This window comes from Amphiura filiformis, chromosome 4, assembly GCF_039555335.1.
Source record: "Amphiura filiformis chromosome 4, Afil_fr2py, whole genome shotgun sequence".
NCBI classification, from domain to species: domain Eukaryota; kingdom Metazoa; phylum Echinodermata; class Ophiuroidea; order Amphilepidida; family Amphiuridae; genus Amphiura; species Amphiura filiformis.
In genome coordinates, this window is record NC_092631.1 from 64,264,063 (window position 1) to 64,286,320 (window position 22,258).

General features: G+C 37.9%; 3 protein-coding genes across 4 annotated transcripts in view; 1 reads left to right on the forward strand and 2 right to left on the reverse strand.

Annotated features, from left to right (window-relative positions):
• Nucleotides 1–1,244: 1,244 nt before the first annotated feature.
• Nucleotides 1,245–4,641, reverse strand: LOC140151192 (potassium channel, subfamily K, member 16-like). The gene is given in 4 exon segments (XM_072173443.1): nucleotides 1,245–2,342; nucleotides 2,345–2,506; nucleotides 3,327–3,760; nucleotides 4,588–4,641. Coding segments are annotated over 3 exon segments (1,032 nt in total). The 5' UTR covers nucleotides 3,676–3,760; nucleotides 4,588–4,641; the 3' UTR covers nucleotides 1,245–1,821.
• Nucleotides 4,642–5,069: 428 nt separating this feature from the next.
• On the forward strand, nucleotides 5,070–17,291 carry LOC140151195 (esterase OVCA2-like). 2 transcript variants are annotated; one of them, XM_072173446.1, is made up of 9 exons: nucleotides 5,070–5,180; nucleotides 5,953–5,975; nucleotides 6,255–6,325; nucleotides 7,024–7,077; nucleotides 13,442–13,573; nucleotides 14,580–14,645; nucleotides 15,643–15,783; nucleotides 16,495–16,554; nucleotides 16,991–17,288. In XM_072173446.1, exons 1-9 carry the CDS (start codon nucleotides 5,142–5,144, stop codon nucleotides 17,074–17,076), a joined length of 672 nt encoding a protein of 223 aa, XP_072029547.1. In that variant the 5' UTR covers nucleotides 5,070–5,141; the 3' UTR covers nucleotides 17,077–17,288. The 2 variants fall into 2 exon arrangements, with proteins under 2 accessions (XP_072029547.1, XP_072029546.1); XM_072173445.1 differs by lacking the exon at nucleotides 6,255–6,325 and having other exon boundaries at nucleotides 5,132–5,180; nucleotides 16,991–17,291.
• A 219-nt stretch (nucleotides 17,292–17,510) lies between these two features.
• The window catches only part of LOC140151194 (ATP-dependent RNA helicase DHX8-like), a 32,241-nt gene continuing 27,493 nt past the window's right edge, over nucleotides 17,511–22,258 (reverse strand). The window contains exon 18 of the mRNA XM_072173444.1: nucleotides 17,511–20,482. Coding sequence (XP_072029545.1) covers nucleotides 20,260–20,482 — 223 coding nt within the window. The 3' untranslated portion in view covers nucleotides 17,511–20,259. The remainder of the gene's footprint in view (nucleotides 20,483–22,258) is intronic.

A 22,258-nucleotide genomic window follows, 5' to 3' on the forward strand; every position in this document is an offset into this window, starting at 1 on the left:
CGAGCAGGAAAATTTGCATATTTAAGCGTTCCCTTTTTAGAGCGTTTTTAAAAGGCACCCCATCAATGTGTGCCAAAAATCGCTTGCCCCAGCTTGCCAAACATTGCTTGCCCCCTCAGCTTGCCAAACATTGCTTGCCCCCTTTCAACTCGCCAAAAATGTCTTGCCCCTTTATATTGTTCTATTGTGTTCCGATTAGAGCGCCGACATATTGGAAAATGTTGCAAACGTCCAGTTTTCGAAATTGGGTGACTTGTGTTTGGCAGGTGTGAAGTACATCCGACTGGGTGTTTTAATTACGTAACGCATAACGGTTTTGGCATCATTGAATGGCTGCCTAGTGCTGTTATGTGTTTCTATGATTATTATTTTCTTTATTCATTCCTTTCTTTTCCTAATTGCTCTGCACATTTTCTCTCTTATGCTTACACTTTAGGGGCCTATCACTCCCTCGCTCTCCTTCTTCCTCTCTCCCCCCTCATCTTTTCTTTTTGTCTTCCTCCCTCCCCTCGACCCCTCTTTCACTCCCTCACTTTCCCCTGGCTTTTAAAAGGATATTTGTGATATTAATAAACCCATTTGACTTAATTGACCATAACCTATAACCATGATAACAACAATATACTGCGAAATAATTAAAAGTGTAAAGTGACGGTAAAGTGTGCTGGTGAAGACTCAGTCACACCCGTGGGCTGTATGAGAACAAAAGGTAACCTTCACTCAATCAACAGGGCGCTTTCACATGACATTCTTTTGATCATTTATTGACGGTAGCCTGGTCATTCTACCATGAAAGAAACCCCACACTTTAGCCAACTATCTTGGCCACTACACTATGGAGCTCTATGTAGGATTGAATGTTTATACTCTTAGTTATTTAGACAATAATAAGTGATTTGCTTAAAGAATAGATTCCTATTTGTTTAAAATGTTAGTCTCTTCACTGATCACATTGTCCCCTTTTAATTTCAAGCCAAACAAGTGATGTAAAATGAAGAAAATTACTATTTCATTCCAGCATCTGGGGAAGGGGAGGGGATCTCAAGGATTTTATTGGGAATCCATCCTAGATCCAGGGTTCCTGGAGTTAACCCCAACTGACTGATAAAAAAAACTTAAGAAAATAATTAAGAATGAAAAACTATTTATTTATTTCCTGTTAAAGCATTTGTAATAGGAAACTCCGAATCAAGTGCAAAGGGTTTAACAAAACTCAAGACTCATAAAAATGAACAAAATGCTGGTTTTAATCATCAATATGTCAAAATATTTACCATATTTAATTTTCCTGAATGCTTTCCTGATCTGTTGCAACACACATATATTTCACAATACACGTTGTGGAAGACTTTTTTGGTATCATTATTATCATATAAAGCTGCATATTGAGAATTACTGACACACTTCAGGACTGTGAAGTCCATGCTTTATCGAAAGCACAGCTAGACATGTACTTCTACTTTATAAGGCTAAATTTGGTATCATATGAAGCTGTTGTACTTCGGAAGACTAATTTTGGTGTCATAATGTGTAATAAAGCAGTATAAAGATGATTACTAAATATAAACATCACATGGTGTAACATAATATTACATGTATAGGCAAACAAAATGGCATATCTCAGAGCTTGCATAGATTTAAAATTCAATGCAATGCGGAATGTGTTTTTTTTTCTTTTCTTTTTTTTTTGTGACTCAAACTTGGTTGAAAAATATTTTCATTAATTCAAAGTGTTAATAAGTTAAGAGTATTCCAACAATGCTTTTAACTGCTGAGACACACATGTACATAACACCCATAGCCACATGAAAGGTGAAAAAATTACACAGATGATTCTTTCACCATTTCATTAGTCATCATGACTCTATTTTCATTTTCGTCTCCCTCCTCCGCCTCCTCCTCATCATCATCTATACTATCCGCTTCTTCTGATCCCATACCATTCACAACACTCTCTTGCAACTCACCATTGCCATTAGCATTGGCAGTGGTGGAGATCCTTCTCCCAACAGCTGCTTTCAACTTTCTCACATTTCTTTGTTGTCTTTGTTGTATTGAATTGAGTACAACTGCTAATGAAGCTAGCCCAACAACAAAATACAAAACAGTTGTGATTTTATAAAGCCATCTCCATGAGTTAATATCTGTGAAATTGTCAGTGGCTACAAAGTCTCCAAAACCAATAGTACTGAGAGTAATGAAACAGTAGTAATGTGCAGTAGGAAAATCCCAACCCTCTATGTACGAGTATGACAATGCTGGAAGAAGGATGATAATGCTGTAAAAACTTGCAAACATAACTGCCCCTGTCAAGACTCTTCGAATTTTAGCACCTTTGATCCAGTGGAAGACATGGTTGTGTATTTTTTACCCAGGTTGCGTCCTTTATTGTGACAAAGAAAGGTGACTTCTGCTAATAACCAACCAAAGAAAGGAATTCCAATGAAAGCATAGAGCACACAGATATTTCTTCCAAGTTTTGTAGATGGAGCAAGGTGGCCATATCCTGGATAAAACAAATAATTGAAATAAAACAAAAATATAGGTTTATAATAATTATTATTTCAAAGTTTTTCATACTAACTTTATTAAACTTTAAGTGCATAATCCAGTCTTTGGGATCATGGGAGGAAAGCCATTTTTTAACTGATTGTTTTGTTGGCTCATATCATGTTAATTTATCTTTCACCTATCTGCTCAAAGTTAAAAACAGATTTGTTTTCTTTCCAATTTAAACTGGTATTTTTTGCCTGTACATCATTTTAGAGGTTTTGATAACTGCAAGGCAATAAGGAGTGATCGTTATTTACGACAGGGGGGGGTAATGGGCGTTTTGAGGGGGGGAATCCGATTTTTTGGGGGGTCTTGAGGGGGAACGCGAAATTTTCGTTGAACCAAGAGGGGGGAATGTTAAGTTTTAAATGGAGAAATTCGGGAAAACAAGGGGGGAATCCGAAAATTTTGAGCGGACGTGAGGGGGGAACGCGAAATTTTTTGTCAATATTTTTTCCAAAATGCCCATTACCCCCCCTGCCATAAATAACGATCGGTCCCTAAACCATTCTGTGTCAAATCTGATTACAAAAGTAGGGGCAAATGTCTGTGAATGGGTGTCATCTACATGTATGTGTGGCATAATTTGAGAAGGGCAAGGGTGATTCAACTGTGGATTGAGGGAAATTTAAGGAATTAGAAGGCAATTTTCATTTTTGGAATTTAGAGGGAAATTTTGCTTTCCTTAGAAATTCCAAAGAAAGTTGGGAAAACGTCCATTTAATCCCTGAAAGTCTAGTTATGTCACTGGGTTTAATAATGTAAAATCCTACCTATTGTGGTCACAATAGTCGCTGAGAAGAAGAAAGAATTAGCTAGATCCCAGTTTTTTCGTGTAGGTTTCTCAATTCTCTGCCATTCCGTTGAAGCATTATTCATAGACAATATCGCATCAGGAGACACACCTTGGTCAGATGCCTTTTTAATACAATGCAAGAGTTCTACCAATTCATCAAAAGGTACTGTGGGATGTCTGTCTAAAAACATCATTATACTGTTGTTTAGTGTAGTTCTTGTTGCATCTTCCTGGCTGCCTTCAATAGCAGAAAATATTATAGAGCCCAAGATCAAATAGACCAAACAACCTAAAAATAGAATTGTTATTCTCCAACGACGTTTCATGTTTGTCGTATATCTGTTGACATCCAGGCCCTGACACTTCACTACTTTTTCAAATCATCACTTTCTGGACACAAGGTGAGTATACCTGTAATCGGGACATAAAATAAAATAAAATGAATCTAATATTTGACTTACAATGCTGAAATTTTAATGCATTGAAAAAAGTTGCCTTGCTGTAGGTTATGAATTATTATGTTTATTAATGAAAGACTAATGAATGCAGTGCCCATAATACAAACAGTTTAGTCTTGTCTTCCTTCACAGCTGGTACACGATCATCTTTATTCATACACACATGCATGATGCACCCGGGATGATGCAGTGGCAATGACGCACCGTTTCGCATATAATTTGGTTCATCTCAAGCAATTAAAGTTTGGTAGTGACGTCAATGCTACTTCGCGATGCGCTGCAAGCGTGTCAACAAACCTCCCGTGTACGCATGCGTGAACACTTTGTTTAACTTTACACACGCGATTTGATACTCCCAGGCGGCGGATGACACGATCGAGCCGGCAACTCGTGAAACCGCCCGGCCGTATGGCATTTTCCATATACTCGGTTAGTTTTGTGGGGTTCATTATCGAACCCCAACGGTTTTAGCTTGTATTTATATTATTTATCAACATAGGCCTATTTGTTTGTGATATTTCAAGCGTTTTAAAATTTCAAAATAATCCCATTCAATTACACGGTTGACGATGAAAATTTACTGAATTTAGGGAATGCACGTCATACACCACCTGGATACTCCGGCGAACAAAATATGCACATACGTCACTACCAAAAGATGAACCAAATTTATAGTTGTATGCGCATGCTGTTGATAGTCAGGATGCAAAACACTCAAAATTAACAAACTATACGGATAAACTCTACAGGAATAATACTAGTCTATTTAAAGCTACCCACCACCATGATCGCCCAATATTTTGCCATGAGTGTACCGTTGGCACAGTCGATCCATACATGTCCACGTGTGATTTCTTTGATCAACAAAAAACAGCTGATCAGCCCTTCCGCTTTTACTTCCGCATTCCAGTGCAGTGTTTCTATTATGAGTTATAAAAGATGATAATATTTCATCCTTTCCCGGATGAAAAACGGAATGATAACGTTTTGTTTTCTTTGGTTTTCAAGTTGAATGATTTTAATTTTATTTTCTTAAATTTTAATCTACAGAAAAGACTCGATAAAAATTATGTTACAGGTTGTGGTGTTTTTAAAACGCTGTACATGGCAATTGGCAATAACACGGATCTTGTCCTAATGCCCTAAAATTTACGATATACTCCGTATCAGATCCCTGGTAAAGATTTAGGAGACTGGCCAATTTCGGAAGTTTCAGGTTGCTGCCGGTACATGATGCATGTACAATAGGTCATGCGGGTCATTACAGATGTAAACATTGCACTAACACATCTGCACGCGCTGCTAACTTCGTAGAAGTAAACTGTGTACCAAGAATGGCCAATGCAGATCCATCACCACAAAGATTGCTGAAGGTTGGTATATCACTTTGCCTGTTCAGTTGATATTTTCTTCTAAAAAAAGCCGTGCTTTCTTGTCCAATGTCGGGTACGTGCGCGCATTCATATGAGTAAGCTTAAAACTAAGTTAAATATAACAGTTAAATTTCATCAACATGTCATGAGAAGGCGCAAGGCCAAACATTTTGCTACATTTTGCCCGACATTTTCCCCCTTCCGAAGAAAATGATAGCCCCCTTACAAGGCATTTTGCAAACATTTTGCAAGGCTTTATTGTGCAATGCCTGTGACATGTTAATATGGTGAAACTGACTTTTCCCGCACTTGCGATTGCATTCTCTCGATCAGGGTTGTATACCATCTATTGCACTTACCCATTTCTCACATCTGTCAAAGGGAACACCTTTGTGAAATCCCTATTGGTTTGTACAGGGCCTTTCAGTTTCATCTGATTTTTTCCGCATAGAAAACACCAATTCGATTTCCCCTGATAAGAAATCAAACTTGTTGAATTGTTTCCCCAAGAGGTATTTAGTTTATGACATGTTTTGTAATTTCCCCCATTAAGTATCCCCTTCATGTCCAGGGGCGAGAGATGGAACAGCCGAATCCCGGCAGAAACAACCAGTGGGATCAAAGCGATCCATCAAATAGTATGCCGACCCGCATGCGAACCAACAGAATTGTGCCAAAAGTTTGCAGATTCATGAAATTGTCAAATAATATTATTATTATTTTGATATATATGATCACATTAAGATGTGCTGCTTTTATCTTTTCCTTTCAGATTCTGTGTCTGCATGGATATCGGTGAGTATCTGCTCAGATGAATAAAAGTTCAAAACAGTGCAAAAAAGTTTTAAAAATTGCACAAAGTGCAAAAAAAGTGGGGCGCCCCGCTTGCGATGCATATGGATGAACCCAAGCTGATGATTTCAACCTAAAATTTAGTAATAATGATAATTGATAAAGGGTTGAATTACAATGTTGTTTCAACATTGATGTGCCTATTGGGATGTTTCCAACTTGTTTTCAAAGTATTTGGTCTGTTTCTTTAATTCACACCATCTCTGCACAATTAATTCACAGACAAAATGCACAAACATTTCGGGAGAGGACAGGATCATTAAGAAAGATTCTTAAGAAACATGCGGAACTGGGTAAGTTGCTTTCCAGGTAAGATAAAACATTGTCCATCACACATAGCAATACTGATCATCTTCAATATTATTTGCCCAGCCCAGGTTTCATCATGGTCGAAATTTTAACCCAGAGTTGTAAACCAGGGAGGGCCAAATGTGGCAGCATCTTTCCCTTATCCCCCATGATACAAAACTTGAATGTGTGTCCAAAATAACATCAATGTATCTTTAGAATATTCAAGAAATGTAATCAACATTTTCAACTTTTTCTCTCCCATGGGGAACAAACCAAAAGTTTGATGATGTCCTATTTATAAATGAAAGACCTTCAAGAAATCTGATTACGTTTGTAAAAAAATATTGGACAAAGTTAATCTTTCGGCTTGGAATTTCAACATTTCACAGGGAGGGCCGGCAGGAGAAGCTCTTTGTCATCAAACTTTTGTATGGAGATTTGCCCACACCCGGAGCAAGAAAATAAGGAAAAAATAGTACAAAAGAGAGGAAAAATGAGGAAATGAGAACAAAAAATGTAAGAGAAAAAGAGCAAAAAGGTTGATGAAAGTGTCGTCCACCTGGAGCAATGAGACGAGCCGTGCTCCTGATTATGACTGACTTAAGGCTTGGATGGAGGCATTAATGAGGTTCAAAATCTGGTAAAGATGTACACATATTGTTCTTACACTGGTTTACTTCCAATTTGTCCTTTTTTTTAGTTTACATCACTGCACCTAATAAGGTAAAACCATTGGAAGGAGAAGAGGATTCAGGTGAGACATAGTTTTGTAAAGTCATATCCGCTGTCTGTTGTAGATATTAACATCTCATTAATATGTATGAGTTACGTCATCGCATTAGCCAATACACGATTCCACACAACACTTGGGTCTCTGATCTGCGTCTGAATTATTACTCAGATTTATCACCATTAGGAGCTGATAAACATGGTGACAGTAAGTGGGTCCGAAAACGAAGATTCACAAGCATCGTTTTAGGTATAACGGACCACATGCCGTCAAGAAATAAAATAGTTATTCTTGTGTAAACATTCGATGTGCCTTCGTAGACCAGAATTCGGAAGCTTTGCATCGTACCGATACAGTTCAGGTTCAGAGACCGCGGTACCGACCGCCGATAGAAATAAGGCTAAAATTAGATGAAATCATAATTTCATGAAAAAGGGAAGTAGCCCTGCCTAATCTTGTGTTGTATAGAACTATAAACTTTGTCTAAATGAAGTGTCAAATGCGCAATACTTGCCGCACATGTACAAAATAAGAGTGGTAAAAATAGACATTTTTTACAAATGTCGAGACCCCCCACGTCGCTGTGAAACTTTGTAGCGCATGCGCACTTCATCCATAGCCTTGCCGTGAGCAAGATTGAGCGTTTTGCAAATTGGACATCGTGTGTACATGTATCAAAACCAAAAATAAATAAAGATTGCCGGATTTTGTGATAGCATTACTGGGAAACGGTCTGGTGGCCAGCCATATTTTTATGGTTAATTACCTATAAAGTTTGACTTGCTTTCACGAGCTGGTAGAAATATTTAGAAGAAGAAGATATTGAAAATAAAGATTGCGGATTTTGTGATTGCATTACTGGGGAAGCGGTCAGGTGGCCAGCCATATTTTTATGGTTAATTACCTATAAAGTTTGACTTGCTTTCACGAGCTGGTAGAAATATTTAGAAGAAGAAGAAGATCAGACAAAATTAAAGATGGCTACGTATCAAATCCCGGCGCCAGATCCGATGTCATTTAAAGGGCCTGATATAGAAGCGAATTGGAAAATATTCAAGGATGAATACACAGATTATGAAATAGCCACTGGCTTGGATAAAAAAGATGCTACAGTTAGAGTGTCGTCGCTTCGCACCATAATGGGCTTAGAATGTTGAAAAAAGCTTACCAGTCTGAAACTAACTGAGGACGAATCTAAAGACCCGAAAACTGTCCTTGACAAACTTACTGCAGAATTCAAACCTAAGAGAAATGTTCTTTATGATAGGTTTCTGTTCCATGCTGCTGAACAACAGCCTAAGGAAACTATTGAACAGTACGTCATGCGATTAAAGAAACTCGCAGAACCATGCAAGTTTGGAACTTTAGAAGATGAAATGGTCAGAGATCGTTTAGTACTGGGCACAACAGATAAAGCTGCAAAACACGACTATTCGAAAACAGGAAGTAGACTTGGACAAGGCCATAGAGCATTTGAAAATAAGCGAAGCAACAGAAACACAGCTTAAAAAGGTCCAAGGACAGCCACAAGACAGTATAAATGCAATGAGAAAGAGTGGAAGGTTCTCTAGTAGTACGAGAAAAAAGAAGCCTGAAGTAAACAATAGAAACACAGACAGCAAGAGTGGAGACTGTCAATATTGTGGTAAAGAACATGCAAAGGGAAAATGTCCAGCCTATGGAAAGCGTTGTAGTAAGTGTGGATACTTAGGACATTTTAGAGAAGTCTGCAAAACAAAGAAGAAAAATAAGAATAAATGGTCACAGAAACGCTCACATAAAGTTGAGGAAGAACAACAACAAGAAACTTTAAGTTCAGAATCAGAGACAGAATCAGATGAGTCGGCATACAGCGTCAAACCAGTTGGGTCTACACACACTGGTGAAGACAAACTAATGATAGATCTACATCTAAAAAGCACTGATGGTAAAACAGCTACAATTGAGTGTGAAATAGACACAGGCTCAGGATGCTGTACTATGTCACCAGCAGACTTGAAGAAAATAGATAGCAAAATGAAGCTTAAACAAACAAAGACTAAGAAGTTAAGAATGTACAATGACCATGTTGTACCTGTGAAAGGAGAAGTACTGCTTACATGTCTCCACAATAATGAGAAGTATGATCTTCGATTTAAGATCATGGACACATCACAAGCACCATTGATATCACGTGCTAAATCAATAGAAATGGGTCTCATCACAGTAGCACCGGAAGTGCACCAGCTACAAGAAGATGGAGGCACAAGTCAGATGACTACAGAAGATTTTGAAACCAAAATCAACACAGAGTACAATTACCTCTTCCACGGAATGGGATGTCTCCCAGGAGCATATCATATTGAAATTGACAAAACTGTACCACCTACCAAACATCAAGCAAGAAAAATAGCAGTTCCTATAAAACAAGAAGTGAAGGACAAGTTGAAAGATCTAGAAGAGAGGCAAATAATTGAGAAAATAACTAAGCCTACTGAGTGGATCAGCAACATGGTGGTAGTACGCAAACCTGGAAAGCTCAGAGTCTGCCTAGATCCCAGAGATCTCAACAAGGCATTGAAACGTCCTGAATACCCTATGCCCACCATTGAAGGCATTCTACCAGAGGTAGCAAAAGCTAAAGTTTTTAGCGTGCTAGATGCCAAAGATGGTTTTTGGCAAGTGAAGTTGGATGCAGAGAGCACTGACCTCTGTACATTTGCCACTCCATTTGGTAGATTTAAATGGCTCAGACTTCCATTTGGTATAAATGTCGCTCCTGAAGAGTTCCAAAGACGTCAGCATGAAATGATAGAAGGGCTTACTGGAGTCCAAGTCATCATGAGCGATTTCCTGATTTATGGTTGTGGTGACTCCCATGAGGAAGCGATAGCTGATCATGACAAGAATCTCATTAGTTTCCTGAATAGAGCAAGACAGAGCAACTTGAAACTAAATAAAAAGAAGATGAAACTGAGACTTACAGAAGTCAAATATGTTGGACATATCTTGAGTGCGGAAGGTGTCAAGCCTGACCCTGCCAAAGTGAAAGCTGTCAAAGAAATGCCAGCCCCAGAAGACAAGAAGGAGTACAGAGATTGATTGGTTGTGTCACCTATCTATCCAAATTCCTACCAAGGCTGTCTGAGGTTGCTGAGCCCTTAAGAAGACTGACAGATAAGGAAGCTCACTTTGAGTGGCAAGAACACCACACAGACGCATTCAATGAAATCAAAGAACTGGTGGTGCAGGCACCTGTGTTGAAGTACTATGATGTATCAGAGGAGGTAACCATACAGTGTGATGCCTCAGAGTCCGGGCTGGGTGCGACTCTTCTCCAAGGAGGAAGACCAGTATCATTTGCATCAAGAGCTTTGACAAGTGCAGAGCGCAACTACGCTCAAATAGAGAAAGAGCTGTTGGGTATCGTCTTTGCATGTGAAAGATTTGATGAATACATCTATGCCAAGGAAGCTACAGTACACACAGACCACAAGCCATTAGTAGCCATACACACCAAACCAATCTCCAAAGCACCAAAGAGACTTGCAAGAATGCTCCTGAGATTGCAGAAATACACACTGCACATCCAGTATTTCCCTGGAACACAGATGTACCTGGCGGACTGGCTTAGTCGAGCTTACTTGCCAATGCAAGAAAAGGAAGACAGGATCTTCAAAGAAATCGAGCAAATTAATGCTATGGACTACTTGAACGTCAGCAAAGAGACACAACATCTACTGAAGCAAGCAACAGCAGCTGATAGAAGGTGCCAAGTGCTGATGATGATGGTGAAGAATGGGTGGCCAGACACCAGAGATGAAGTTCCAATCACCATAAGAGAGCATTTCAACTACAGAGATGAAATTACTGCTCAAGATGGTATACCAAACAAAGGTCATAGGATTTTTGTTCCTGAAGAAATGAGACCAATCCTGCTTGAGAAGACACATTCCAGTCATCTTGGAGCAGAAGCATCAATAAGGAGAGCCAAAGACACTTTATTTTGGCCCGGTATGGCAGCAGACATAAAGGAGAAGACTGAATCATGCCAAATTTGTCAAACATACCAAGATAAACAACAGAAAGAAACCATGATGTCTTATCCAATCCCAACAAGACCCTGGGAAATTGTTTCACAAGATCTGCTGACATACAGAAAGAAGAACTACCTCATAACAGTAGACCACTACAGTGACATGTGGATGTTAGATGAGCTAGAAGACACAACATCAGAAACCATAATATTGTGCACAAAGAAACACTTTGCACTACATGGTATCTGCTCAACATTGATATCGGACAATGGTCCACAATGGGTCAGCAAAGACTTCGCTGTGTTTACCCAATCTTGGGAATTTAATCACATCACAAGTTCACCATATCACAGTCAGTCCAATGGAAAGGCTGAAGCAGCAGTGAAGATTGCTAAGAAACTCATTAAGAAAACAGGAAATGAAGATCTGTATCTAGCTATACTAGATTGGCGTAACACACCAGATGCAGGTGGACATAGCCCAAGCCAAAAGCTACTGGCCAGGAGAACAAAGACCCTACTACCAGCAGCGGAAATGCTACTTCAACCAAAAGTGGTAAATCCTGAACAAATAATTGACAACATCAAGCAGCGAAAACAAAGTGCCAAGAAGAACTATGATAGAAGTGCAAAAGACTTACCAGAACTTACTATTGGAGAGTTCGTCAGAGTACAACCACATCACAGACAGGAATGGGAACTTGCCAAGTGTAAATCCAAAGTTGGACCCCGTTCATACGTTGTTGAGACAGAAGATGGGAGATTGTACCGTCGCAATAGAAAGTTCCTTTCAGCTACTGGACAGGCGGAACTAGACAATGAAAACACACCTGTGATACCAGAACAATCATATGAAAGAGAACAGCAAAAGTCACCAGAAGAACAACCAAGAAAACCAAAGCAACCTGAAAGTAAACCAAGAAAACCAAAGCAACCTGAAAACAAAACAAGAAAACCAGAGAAACCTGAAAGTCAACAGCAATCAACTACAGAAATATCACAGCAACCAGCAACTGTGAATCAACCAGCAACGCTAGACAACAAGCAGCGAGCTACAACACCGCAGAGGAAGAACGAGTCTCCCCGAGCTCCGCAACTGAAGTCAACAAGAACCAGAACCAACATCCGACCACCAACAAGATACCAAGACCATGTGAAATAGACAGTGCAGATGAACATTTGAACTTTTGACCACTGTGAAATTTTACTCCATTTTTGGTCATGTCAAAAAATCTCATTAAACTAATCTTGCATTTTTTTTTATAGAGGAAAGTTTAAATTCAAAAAATTACCAGCAAGATTTACATGAAAACCTTTTGATCACAAATTTAGGTTTATACTTGTGATCAGCCAGTTAACTGGCAGCATTATGTTTGAACAATTGGAAAGTACCAATTCATTATTTTCAAACCAGTTGTGCAGTTTTGGAAAATGCACCTGTTGATATTTTTAAAGTTAAACTTTTGAAGTGTTAAAGTTGTTAAAAGAACACAACGTTTGTGTTACTATTGTTAAACTTTTGTTACGCAAATGGATCGTGCAAGAACTGAACATTGAAAACTGAACATTGATTTAATGTGACATTTAGAGAGAAACATGTAATGTCCATTCAGAACATTTGAAATAATTGAAACGTAATTTGAGTGCACAAAAGACACTTAAAGGTCATGTGTTAGTTTGAAGCAAATTCAGTGCACAATGGACAATGTGAAATATGATTTTCAAGCTAATCAATAGCTTAAAGGAAAGCTAACATTTATTTGGACAATAATGTTCAAGAACTTGAGACAAGAGACTCTTTAAAGATCTAAAGATTTATTTGATTTACATTCATGATAATCAATATCTTTCATTATAAAAAGAAGGGAGATGTTGTAGATATTAACATCTCATTAATATGTATGAGTTACGTCATCGCATTAGCCAATACACGATTCCACACAACACTTGGGTCTCTGATCTGCGTCTGAATTATTACTCAGATTTATCACCATTAGGAGCTGATAAACACTGTCTGCTATTAGCAGACGATGGTAGTGTGTACATTTAGCTTTGTTATTTATTGAACTTCAAACAATAAAGCTTAATAAATAAAGTGTCACCATTTATTTAGTACAAGATGACATGTGAAATTGTCAGTTCTAAAGATTATGTCTTTCAATATTTGAAGGATTGATGAGGGACTCAAGTAGTTTTCATTTATATTATAAATATTATGATTATAATGTGACCATATTTGATAAACTCATGTCAATGTCTGCAATGGATGGGAGTGAAGGGGATGGACTCTGATGGAGGAAGGGAGAGTGGGAGAGAAACAAGTGGGAGGGAAGAGAAAAAGAGATTATGTTTTTAGCATTACTTTTGTTGCAGATCAAAGAGGATGGTGGTTTTCTGCACGAGATGAGACATTTGTAGCACAAGAGCAGTCAGAGGTACATCCTGGTTATGAAGATTCACTGGATGTTATTGCAAAGGCTTTTAGTGAACAAGGACCCTTTGATGGTATGTACTCAAGTGTTCCTGAACTAAATCACAAGTGATTTTCAGCATTAAAAAAACTGCCAGTTTTCATTTTAATTGTAGTTAGTTCAATGCTATCTTCAGTAGAAAGCACCAAATGACCAAAAGTAATTTATACACCATTTCAGCACAAAAAAAAATGAGTTTCACATTTTCCAATTTCTATGGCCTGTCACTTAGCAGTCAAAATGTTATGCTTCCAACCAAACTGTCAAACATTTTGACTAATATCACACAGGGACAGTAGATTTTGATGTTTAACATCTTCAGTTTTCCAAAGCCAATCAGGCCTTTGAGGTAGTTCTAAATATATTAGTCTTCATTAATTTTCAATGTTATACTGGTCCACTATTTGCGACACTTCGTAAGACGTCAAACTCACAACTCGGTAACAGATAATGTCATAGATTGATGATGTTAGAAGTCGGCATTGAGTCATTCTTGCTGACAGTGATTATCATTTGTCACTGGCATTTGACCCACCTTATTTTGAGCACTGACTGGTTTTTTTGATAGAATTCCTAATGGAATAAAATATCATGAGCTTGTGCTTTAATCAAAAGTTGACTACTTATTACTGTACCTTTGCTGCACTCAAATTTAACATACATTGTCTACATGTTACATGTATCTAAATATCCATTTTGGGGGGGGGGTGAGCTATGCAATTTTTTTTTTTTTACTGTGTGGTATGACGTTTTTGAAGGCCTATGGTTTTACCCTATTGTTTTCTTGCTTTTGGTCACTGTGCAAGCTGTTATTCTTTTCAGATAACTCAAAAAAGCCTGTAAAATGGTGTGACATGACAATTATATCATCTCAGAAAATGGACCAGCATGTTGTTGTTGAGCTATGTGCAAAAATGGCTTTCACATATTTATGAGTGTGGGTTAAGACTGTTTGTCTGACACCTGTTTTTGCTTTAGTCTCATTTAAATATCATGTTTACATTGACCATTATTTTGCTTTTGTCTCTCACCCATATCAGGCGTGATGGCATTTAGCCAAGGAGCAGCGTTTGCAGCCATGATATGTGCTCTGCAACAAAGTGGGGGTATGTTATATATCTGTGCTTTATACTTAGATTGGGCTAAGGATCAAGAAAAAAAAACCCCAGAAATTCTGTGGCGATGCCATGGGGCATCCTCCCAAACTTGGGCTTTGCCCCTCCCCACTCGGTTTCCCTCAGTCGGAACAAAAGTCACCAAAAATTGATATATTTTGGATAAAATTGCAAAATTTATGGCAAATTTTCAGATTTCTCCTCCCCAGATTTCTCTTTAACCCCCCTGCAAAAAACAACAACAAAAAACCTTTCTGCTACTGCCACTGAACAAAATACACAAGGAAAAATAATCACATGAATATCAAAATCCATCCAGCTTTTCTATTTTAAATCAATCAAAAGGATACTCTTTTTGTCAGACTTTGCCGGATCATTATAACAATATGGGCAAATATTTGTAACAAGGTAAAACCACTGCCATTTTTTTTTTTATCAGAATAAAGTTTCATCATTGCAGGCCATGCCGTTTGAGGCGAGCGATCGCTCTCGCTCGCCACCGCTCGCCCACACTCAATTTCTAGCGAGCGAATTTAAACTTGCCAAAGACACTAAATATCGCTCGCTGCGAATCGCCCAAAATTGAATCCAATATCAATTTACATGCAAGTTTCAGCACTTAAATCAGTGTATCCTTTATCCGATCTATCATCTACCGTAATAAGTTACACCCTGGATACGAAAGAAAGATTGTGAAGCTTTGTGAACAGTGTGTTATATTGTTTCATATTAGTTTATGAATAATTTTTCAGACCTAGCGAGTGATTCCATTAAAATGTAGAGAGTGATTCGACCACTCGTCTAGCTAGCATCATGCTAGCGAGTGATTGAACACTCGCCTTTAAAATCTAGACGGCAAGGCCTGCATTGGCAGTTTTTCTTAAAGACACTTTAATACCAGTCATTTCCTAACATTATGTTATTATTAATGAAATTCATGAAATAATTTTGCATGTCTAATTTTGCATACACTTTTTATCTTCCCCAGATACGAGATTCTCATTTTCATTTGTGATAATAGTAGCTGGATTTTGCAGTCGTAGTTCTGGTCATGCTGTTTTATATAAGACCCCAATCACCTTGCCATCCCTACATGTGTTTGGGGACACTGACAGAGTTATTCAAAAAGGTAAATAAAACCTCAAATAGATATTAGTTGCTCCATCTTGCATGAAAACAGACACCCATTGTACATCTTCAGTGACATCTCTCATGGTTCAGGAATTTATATATATTGAATGATGCTAATGTAGAGACCCAGATTGAATAGTTGAATGAAAGAAAATACCTGGACGTAACAGATTTTGTAGCAAAAGAATTCTAAATATGAATATTATTATGAATAAAATATGCTTTACAGTGTCAGTATTAAATGTTAGTAGCAAGGAGAGTGTGGCCTACATGTAGTGGTTAGAGTACTCGCTTCTGATGCATGAGGTCCCGGGTCCAATTCCTGGTGGTGGTAACTTGCTGGGGTATTGGCTTGGGAAAAAACCTGTCTAAATTTAACTGGCAACATCTGTAGATTAAATTCAGTCTTTTGCTCTCTCTCTCCATGGTTCATTTAGAATTAAGTCGTCGGTCCTGTATCTAGTATGTATAGTCAGTTAGACAACAGTAGGATGAAAACCTGGGACTGTTTCAATCCATCCTGATTATCTCCAAAAGAGCGGGGTACATACTGGAAAGCAATGCTTAGGCACTGATTGATGGCTACCCTCTGTAAAGATGTCATAAATAAATATGACATGTGCCTTTACCACTAGATAGTTGTTTAAACCTCTGGTTTTCCCTGTCATTTGACATGTTCCTAATAATGAGTCATATTTATTTTACGCAGATATGAGTGAGGAACTGTTGACGTATTTCAAGGATCCAAAAACTATAGAACACACAGGAGGTAAGAATGAAATACAATGAAACAAATAATATAGTAGGACAGTACTTAAACCACACCAAAAATACAATTGCAAATGCCCCTTTAAGATAAAAGTTTGATGGAGTGCCCCTTTAAGACCAAAATGTGAGTGACTTGTCAGTAAGTAAAGTACCTACAAAAAGAGATTAAATTGGTTGTGCAGATTTTTGCATCCCTATGTAGGATAAGATTTGGCAGTTATTAGTTCTGGCAAGCAATAGGGTTCATTGTTTGGAAATCCTTTTCCTCCACCAGAGCCGCTTAGTAGCTCTTAGTCCAAAAACAGTGATTTAGGTTTGACACAAATGGTACTATTTTATAATTGCACTACAAGCTGAAACAGAATTGAAACAGAATTGGAATTTTGAAGAACATGCTTTGTATTAATTTGCTTTATTTTTACAATTGTATTTTTCAGGTCATTTTGTACCTACTTCAGCTCCTCAGAAGAAATTATACATAGCATTTCTTGATCCTTGGTTGCAGGAGATTAGGAACAGATGACAAACATTTGATTTTTCTTCGCTTGTTTATATAAATGTAAAGTTGTATTTAATTCTAGCTGAAATGATTCTACGAATGTATCAAAACATTGGGAATAAAGTACTGTCCTGACAATTGAGTGTGATTGAGATCCATGTACCAACCAGGCATGAGAAGACACATTCATAAAAAAAGTGAAAAAAGCTGGAAAAGCGGGTGAAATTGGACAAAAAACACCTGAAAATGGGCTGAAAATAATTTAAATAAAATCATGCAATTCTGGATTGTAAACACTATGCTGAATGAAGACGCCGTGATGGTGTCGCAAGCTATGTCGCTGCTAACCAAGACTCTGAAAAAGGTTAACTTTGTAAGCAAATGTAATACTAGTATTATTTGCATCAGATTTGCACCAGGAAATTTATTGCTGTTTAAAAGAACACACACAAAATTGGTTATATTAAACTGTTCTTATGAGCAAAATACTAAAGATATTTATTACCATGTCTGCTTCATTTATTATGACTGTACATTACAAATTCAAAATAGTAGATACATTTACAAAAGTTAATTCCCTGCACAAGCAGATCTTATGCCCCCAGCGTACTTTCCTGCCGCTTGCCGCTGCGGCAAGCGGCAGGGCGTTTCAACCAATGACAAGCCTTGATTGTGTCCGTTTGTCTGCAATGCGCGTGCGCCACGCCGGGTAGTATGAAACCAGCTTTACCCCATTCTAAAGCACTGGGCCTTGTACATTATTAGACACTATCAATTCACACCCATTCAATGGTTTTTCTAACCCTTATAAATAATTTCTATAACCTTCTTAGGGATGAAATCGGTTCCGCCCGATTCTATCCGGTTTAGAATTGTTTAGAATAGAAACAGGACGGAACCGGCAGCCAACCGCCGGTTGAGTTTTGATTTCATCCCTTAATGTTGTTTCCTCCATTTTGCGCAAGACACTTATAACAAGGGTAATTTTTGAGCAGATTCTATGAAAAATAGCCCTTTTGTGTATTTTGTGAAAATTGCCCTTAGCCCTCATGTAAATTGAGCCCTGATACAAACTATATTTTAAGAGCCTAGTTGACATTTTGATCTTCTTTTATGTAACTTTCAAAAATGCAGCAGGATGCAATTAAACAAAATAAACTTTTCTTGATTGCATCATTTTTGTATTAATGCAAAACAGGTCATTTGTTAGTGGACCCAATTGTTTTACAATTGTTCTTTCCAATCAAAGAGCCTAGCAAAAATTTTGCACAGTGGCATTGCAAATTGCTTCTATGGATAACAACCATAAACATTGGCAACATTATTTTAAGCTCACCTGTTGCTGTTCTTGGTTCATATTAAATACAAAAGTATAAACAGAATGAATGCACTTTTGATAACAAAATATTTTCAAGTTCCCTATCTTCAGGAAAGTTAAGTTAGCGTACACACTTAATAAATAATAAAAACTTGTTGCCATTATCTGGGTGAACCAAATAGACCCTTTATTTAGGCGATAAAAAAACCCAAACGTTTTAACAGCGAATGGACTTTTCAAGTGTGGTTGGTCGTTGATTTTTTTGAAAAGCCAAAATGACCCCAAAATATCACAAGAACTTGAAAAATTCAGCAAAAATTTGGATTTTCAAAAACTTTCCAGTCAAAATCAAAAATTTTGGGATTTTACATGATTTTAGTAAATAATAAAAAAAATTCCCAAAATGTCAAATCTGGGATAGTCAGGCCTGTAAAATGTTGGTTTTTTTCCGATGCCGTATCCCCAATTATCAGTGGCGTAACTGATACTTGTTATTAATGAACTATATCCACTAAATAATCATTAATTTTTACATGCAAAGATTCATATGTTAACAACAGTCAATTAATTTAATAATACGGATCACCCAAGCATCAACGTTTGATCAAAAGATCATTTGGTTCTATTGCTTAAGCCTTTAATGATTTGCATGTCTATAATTGCCGAGATATGGTTGAGTGAATGGAATGGGAAATCATGATTACTATGGTTATCAGGTTTCCATGGAACATACTTAAGCTAGCTTTGCCTTTTTACTTGTTCATTTATGGTGAACAAGTCACACATGTCATATATTGTCATTGTCACAACTGTAATGATACATTGAGAATTGGTATTATTTTGTACTAAGACCTTTCAACTTATTTTATCTAAATTTCTTAACACCTCAGAATTTTGTTCCTGAATGTCTTGCTCGATAGTAAAATACTGTGTGTGTTATGCACCTTTTCCCAGGTAACACTAATTAGTGACATGCTAACATGCCCTTCCCTTCATGTGTGAATGCAAGATACTGCACCAACACACATATTACCAATTCATTTCAGTCAGAGGCATAGTGGTTGCATAATTGCAGATGACATCACAAGGTATTATCCCCTATCCATTGAGTAGACTATGGACTGGCATGCACATAAGTGCTGAATAGGACCTGGCATTCATCTGCACATTGCACCCAATTTGCCTTCTGACCAAAAACTATTGTATGATGTGCATGGACCCATCACATGAGGGCCAGTATACCAATCGGCCTACATCACACACCTTGCGTCATAACATCGGCAAAATGTGATGAAATAAAAACAAATGCAGTGCTGGTTTTAACCATTATTATGTTTTGATGAATCCAAGTTGGTGAAATTGGATGCTTTATGCCCATATTTATTGGTCTCGCTATGCGTTTTAAAGTACTGGACTCGACTACATCTCGTCCAATATTTTAAAACTCATAGCTCAATCAATAAATATTGGCTCAATCGATCCAATTTGTGAAAGCTGAGGTAAACTAAAAAGCAAGATTCCTTTTCAGCATAGCCCTCGCATAGTACACTTGAGATGTCAAGCGTGTGCCATTTGATCTTGCTCATAATAATATGCGCTGGATGCCGAGAAGTACTTGTTAATACAATATTTACGCATAGAAGTACAAAATAAGTTTGATAGTCCCATTATTAACAAAACAACTTCTTACTGGGTGCATTTTCTTATCAGATAAATACCACGATTTAGGATGTTCAAAGTTCTTGTCTAGCAGTTCTTTTGTGTCAATTGAATTGGAAAGTTCAGTTCCTTCCAAGTCTTTGGTGATATATAGTCCAATAATTGTTCCTATATCGGTTATGCAGATGCTCCACCTGCTGCACATTTGCGTGTTGACTGAATTTGGCATCTCAGTTCCTTCTGAGTCTCTGGCGAGATATACGCCATGAGTTCGGCTCCTCGTATTTGTTGTAGAGTGGCTCCAATCTCTGTTGCTTCTTGTGTCTGCTGAGTTTGGTAGGATCTGAAAAGCGGAAGAATGAGCCTGCATACTCCACCAGCCATTTGGGATCAATGGTGGTCACCTCTCTCATGTACTCTTTGGTTGTCATGACAAGCTCATGGTAAATTACCCTGTAAATGGAAGAAGAAGAGAACAAATACATGAGGGTATTACAATTTGGTGTGTCATTCATTTGCTTTCCTAGAATGCTGCAATGATACTTAATAATCTTTGTAGTACAAATTGTTATATTTTAATATAACAACTTGTACTATAAAGATTATTTTTGAATTAAAAATTAAAATTTTTTAATTTGGATAAATTTCTTGTACAATTTATGATTCTATATCATTTCTTTCTTGAGACTTCTTACAAGTAAAGTCCTATTGGTGTTAATGCAATATAAGCATCAAATTCTTTTATCCACAAAATAAAGTTTTGGTTCATGAACCAGAAACGTTAGAAATTGCTATATTGTAAGCTCAGATGAACTGACATATAAATTTCAATTCAATTCAATTCAAGAAACATTTATTTCACAACTTCAAAAATACATAGTATAAATGACAAATGCCATAATTATCAAACCAATTACATACAAAGCAAAGTAGTGAATCCGATCACAAGCCCACTGATGACAGTCAAATGCGATCACGTTAGAACAAACAACCTATTAAAAGGCAAGAGACGGGACAAAAGTGGGCCTGAGACAAGATTAAGAGGGGCATCAATAAAAAACCTAAAATAAAGTTGTGGGGCAACACGCGTGGAGCAAGCTCGTGGGTGCGGGTTGCCGATACATGTTGAAGTTATGATAAATTCTAGCTCAAGTGCCTCAGCAGCCAAATACAATATCTAGTTATTGAGGTAGGTAGCAGAGCATAATACTACACAAGACACAAATACGGTAATAAAAGAAAGGATCTTTGGACCTCTTCCTGACAAATCGCCCATCGTGTGTCAACAAGTGCCTACCAATCCCAGGCATAAGTGATCACGAGATTGTTTTTGCTGACACAGATATTAAACTCAAGCGCCGCAAACCTGTGCGGGGGAAGATTTATTTATGGAACAAGGCAGACATGGATATAATTCATCATAAAGGTAACAAGATGATGGAGGAGTTTGTTGCAAAATATGACACTTCATCCTCTGTAAGCGACATGTGGGACACCATAGTAACCAAGTTGTCTCAAATACTGGATCTTGTTCCTTCAAAATTCACTTCAAATCGCTTCAACCAACCCTGGGTCACTCGCAAAATCAAACAGCTCAGCAGGCGTAAACAACGTGCCTATAACAAAGCCCGCTCCTGTCGCCGTAAACACAAGCATCGCCGTTGGGCCAGATACAGTGACATAAAGAAGAAATGCAAAAAGCATGCAAGGCGGCGTACAATAGCTACATAAACAACATCATCTGTCCAGACCTCAATGCAAACCCAAAGTGTTTTTGGAGTCATGTCTCGAGCAAGCGATGCGACAACAATGGTGTTGCTCCTCTCTGTGGTCCGTTGGGTGCAACATATACAGGTAGCAAAGACAAGGCCAACATCCTTAATGACCAGTTTTGCTATGCCTTTACCAAGAATGAAGATACTTCAGGCATTCCAGACCTTGGACCTAGCCCATTTCCACCAATCCAACACATTGAGGTGTCAACTAATGGTGTCATCAAGTTGTTGAAAAAGAGCCACCGGTCCAGACAACATCCCAGCCCGTCTTTTAAAAGAACTCGCTGATAGCCTCGGACCCATGCTTACCATTCTGTACCAGGCCTCTTTGGATAGTGGTATTCTCCCTGATGTGTGGAAGTCGGCCATTGTCGCACCAGTCTTCAAAAAGGGTGACCGGAACAAACCAGCCAATTATAGACCTATTTCCCTCACCTCCATCTGCTGTAAGCTC

Excerpts from the sequence above, each read along its gene's own strand:
- LOC140151195 (XM_072173446.1), top strand. The coding sequence starts at position 5,142 with ATGGCCAATGCAGATCCATCACCACAAAGATTGCTGAAG. Across the intron at positions 5,976-6,254 it reads CTGTGTCTGCATGGATATCG|ACAAAATGCACAAACATTTC; the intron begins GTGAGTATCTGC and ends ATTAATTCACAG. Across the intron at positions 6,326-7,023 it reads TAAGAAACATGCGGAACTGG|TTTACATCACTGCACCTAAT; the intron begins GTAAGTTGCTTT and ends CCTTTTTTTTAG.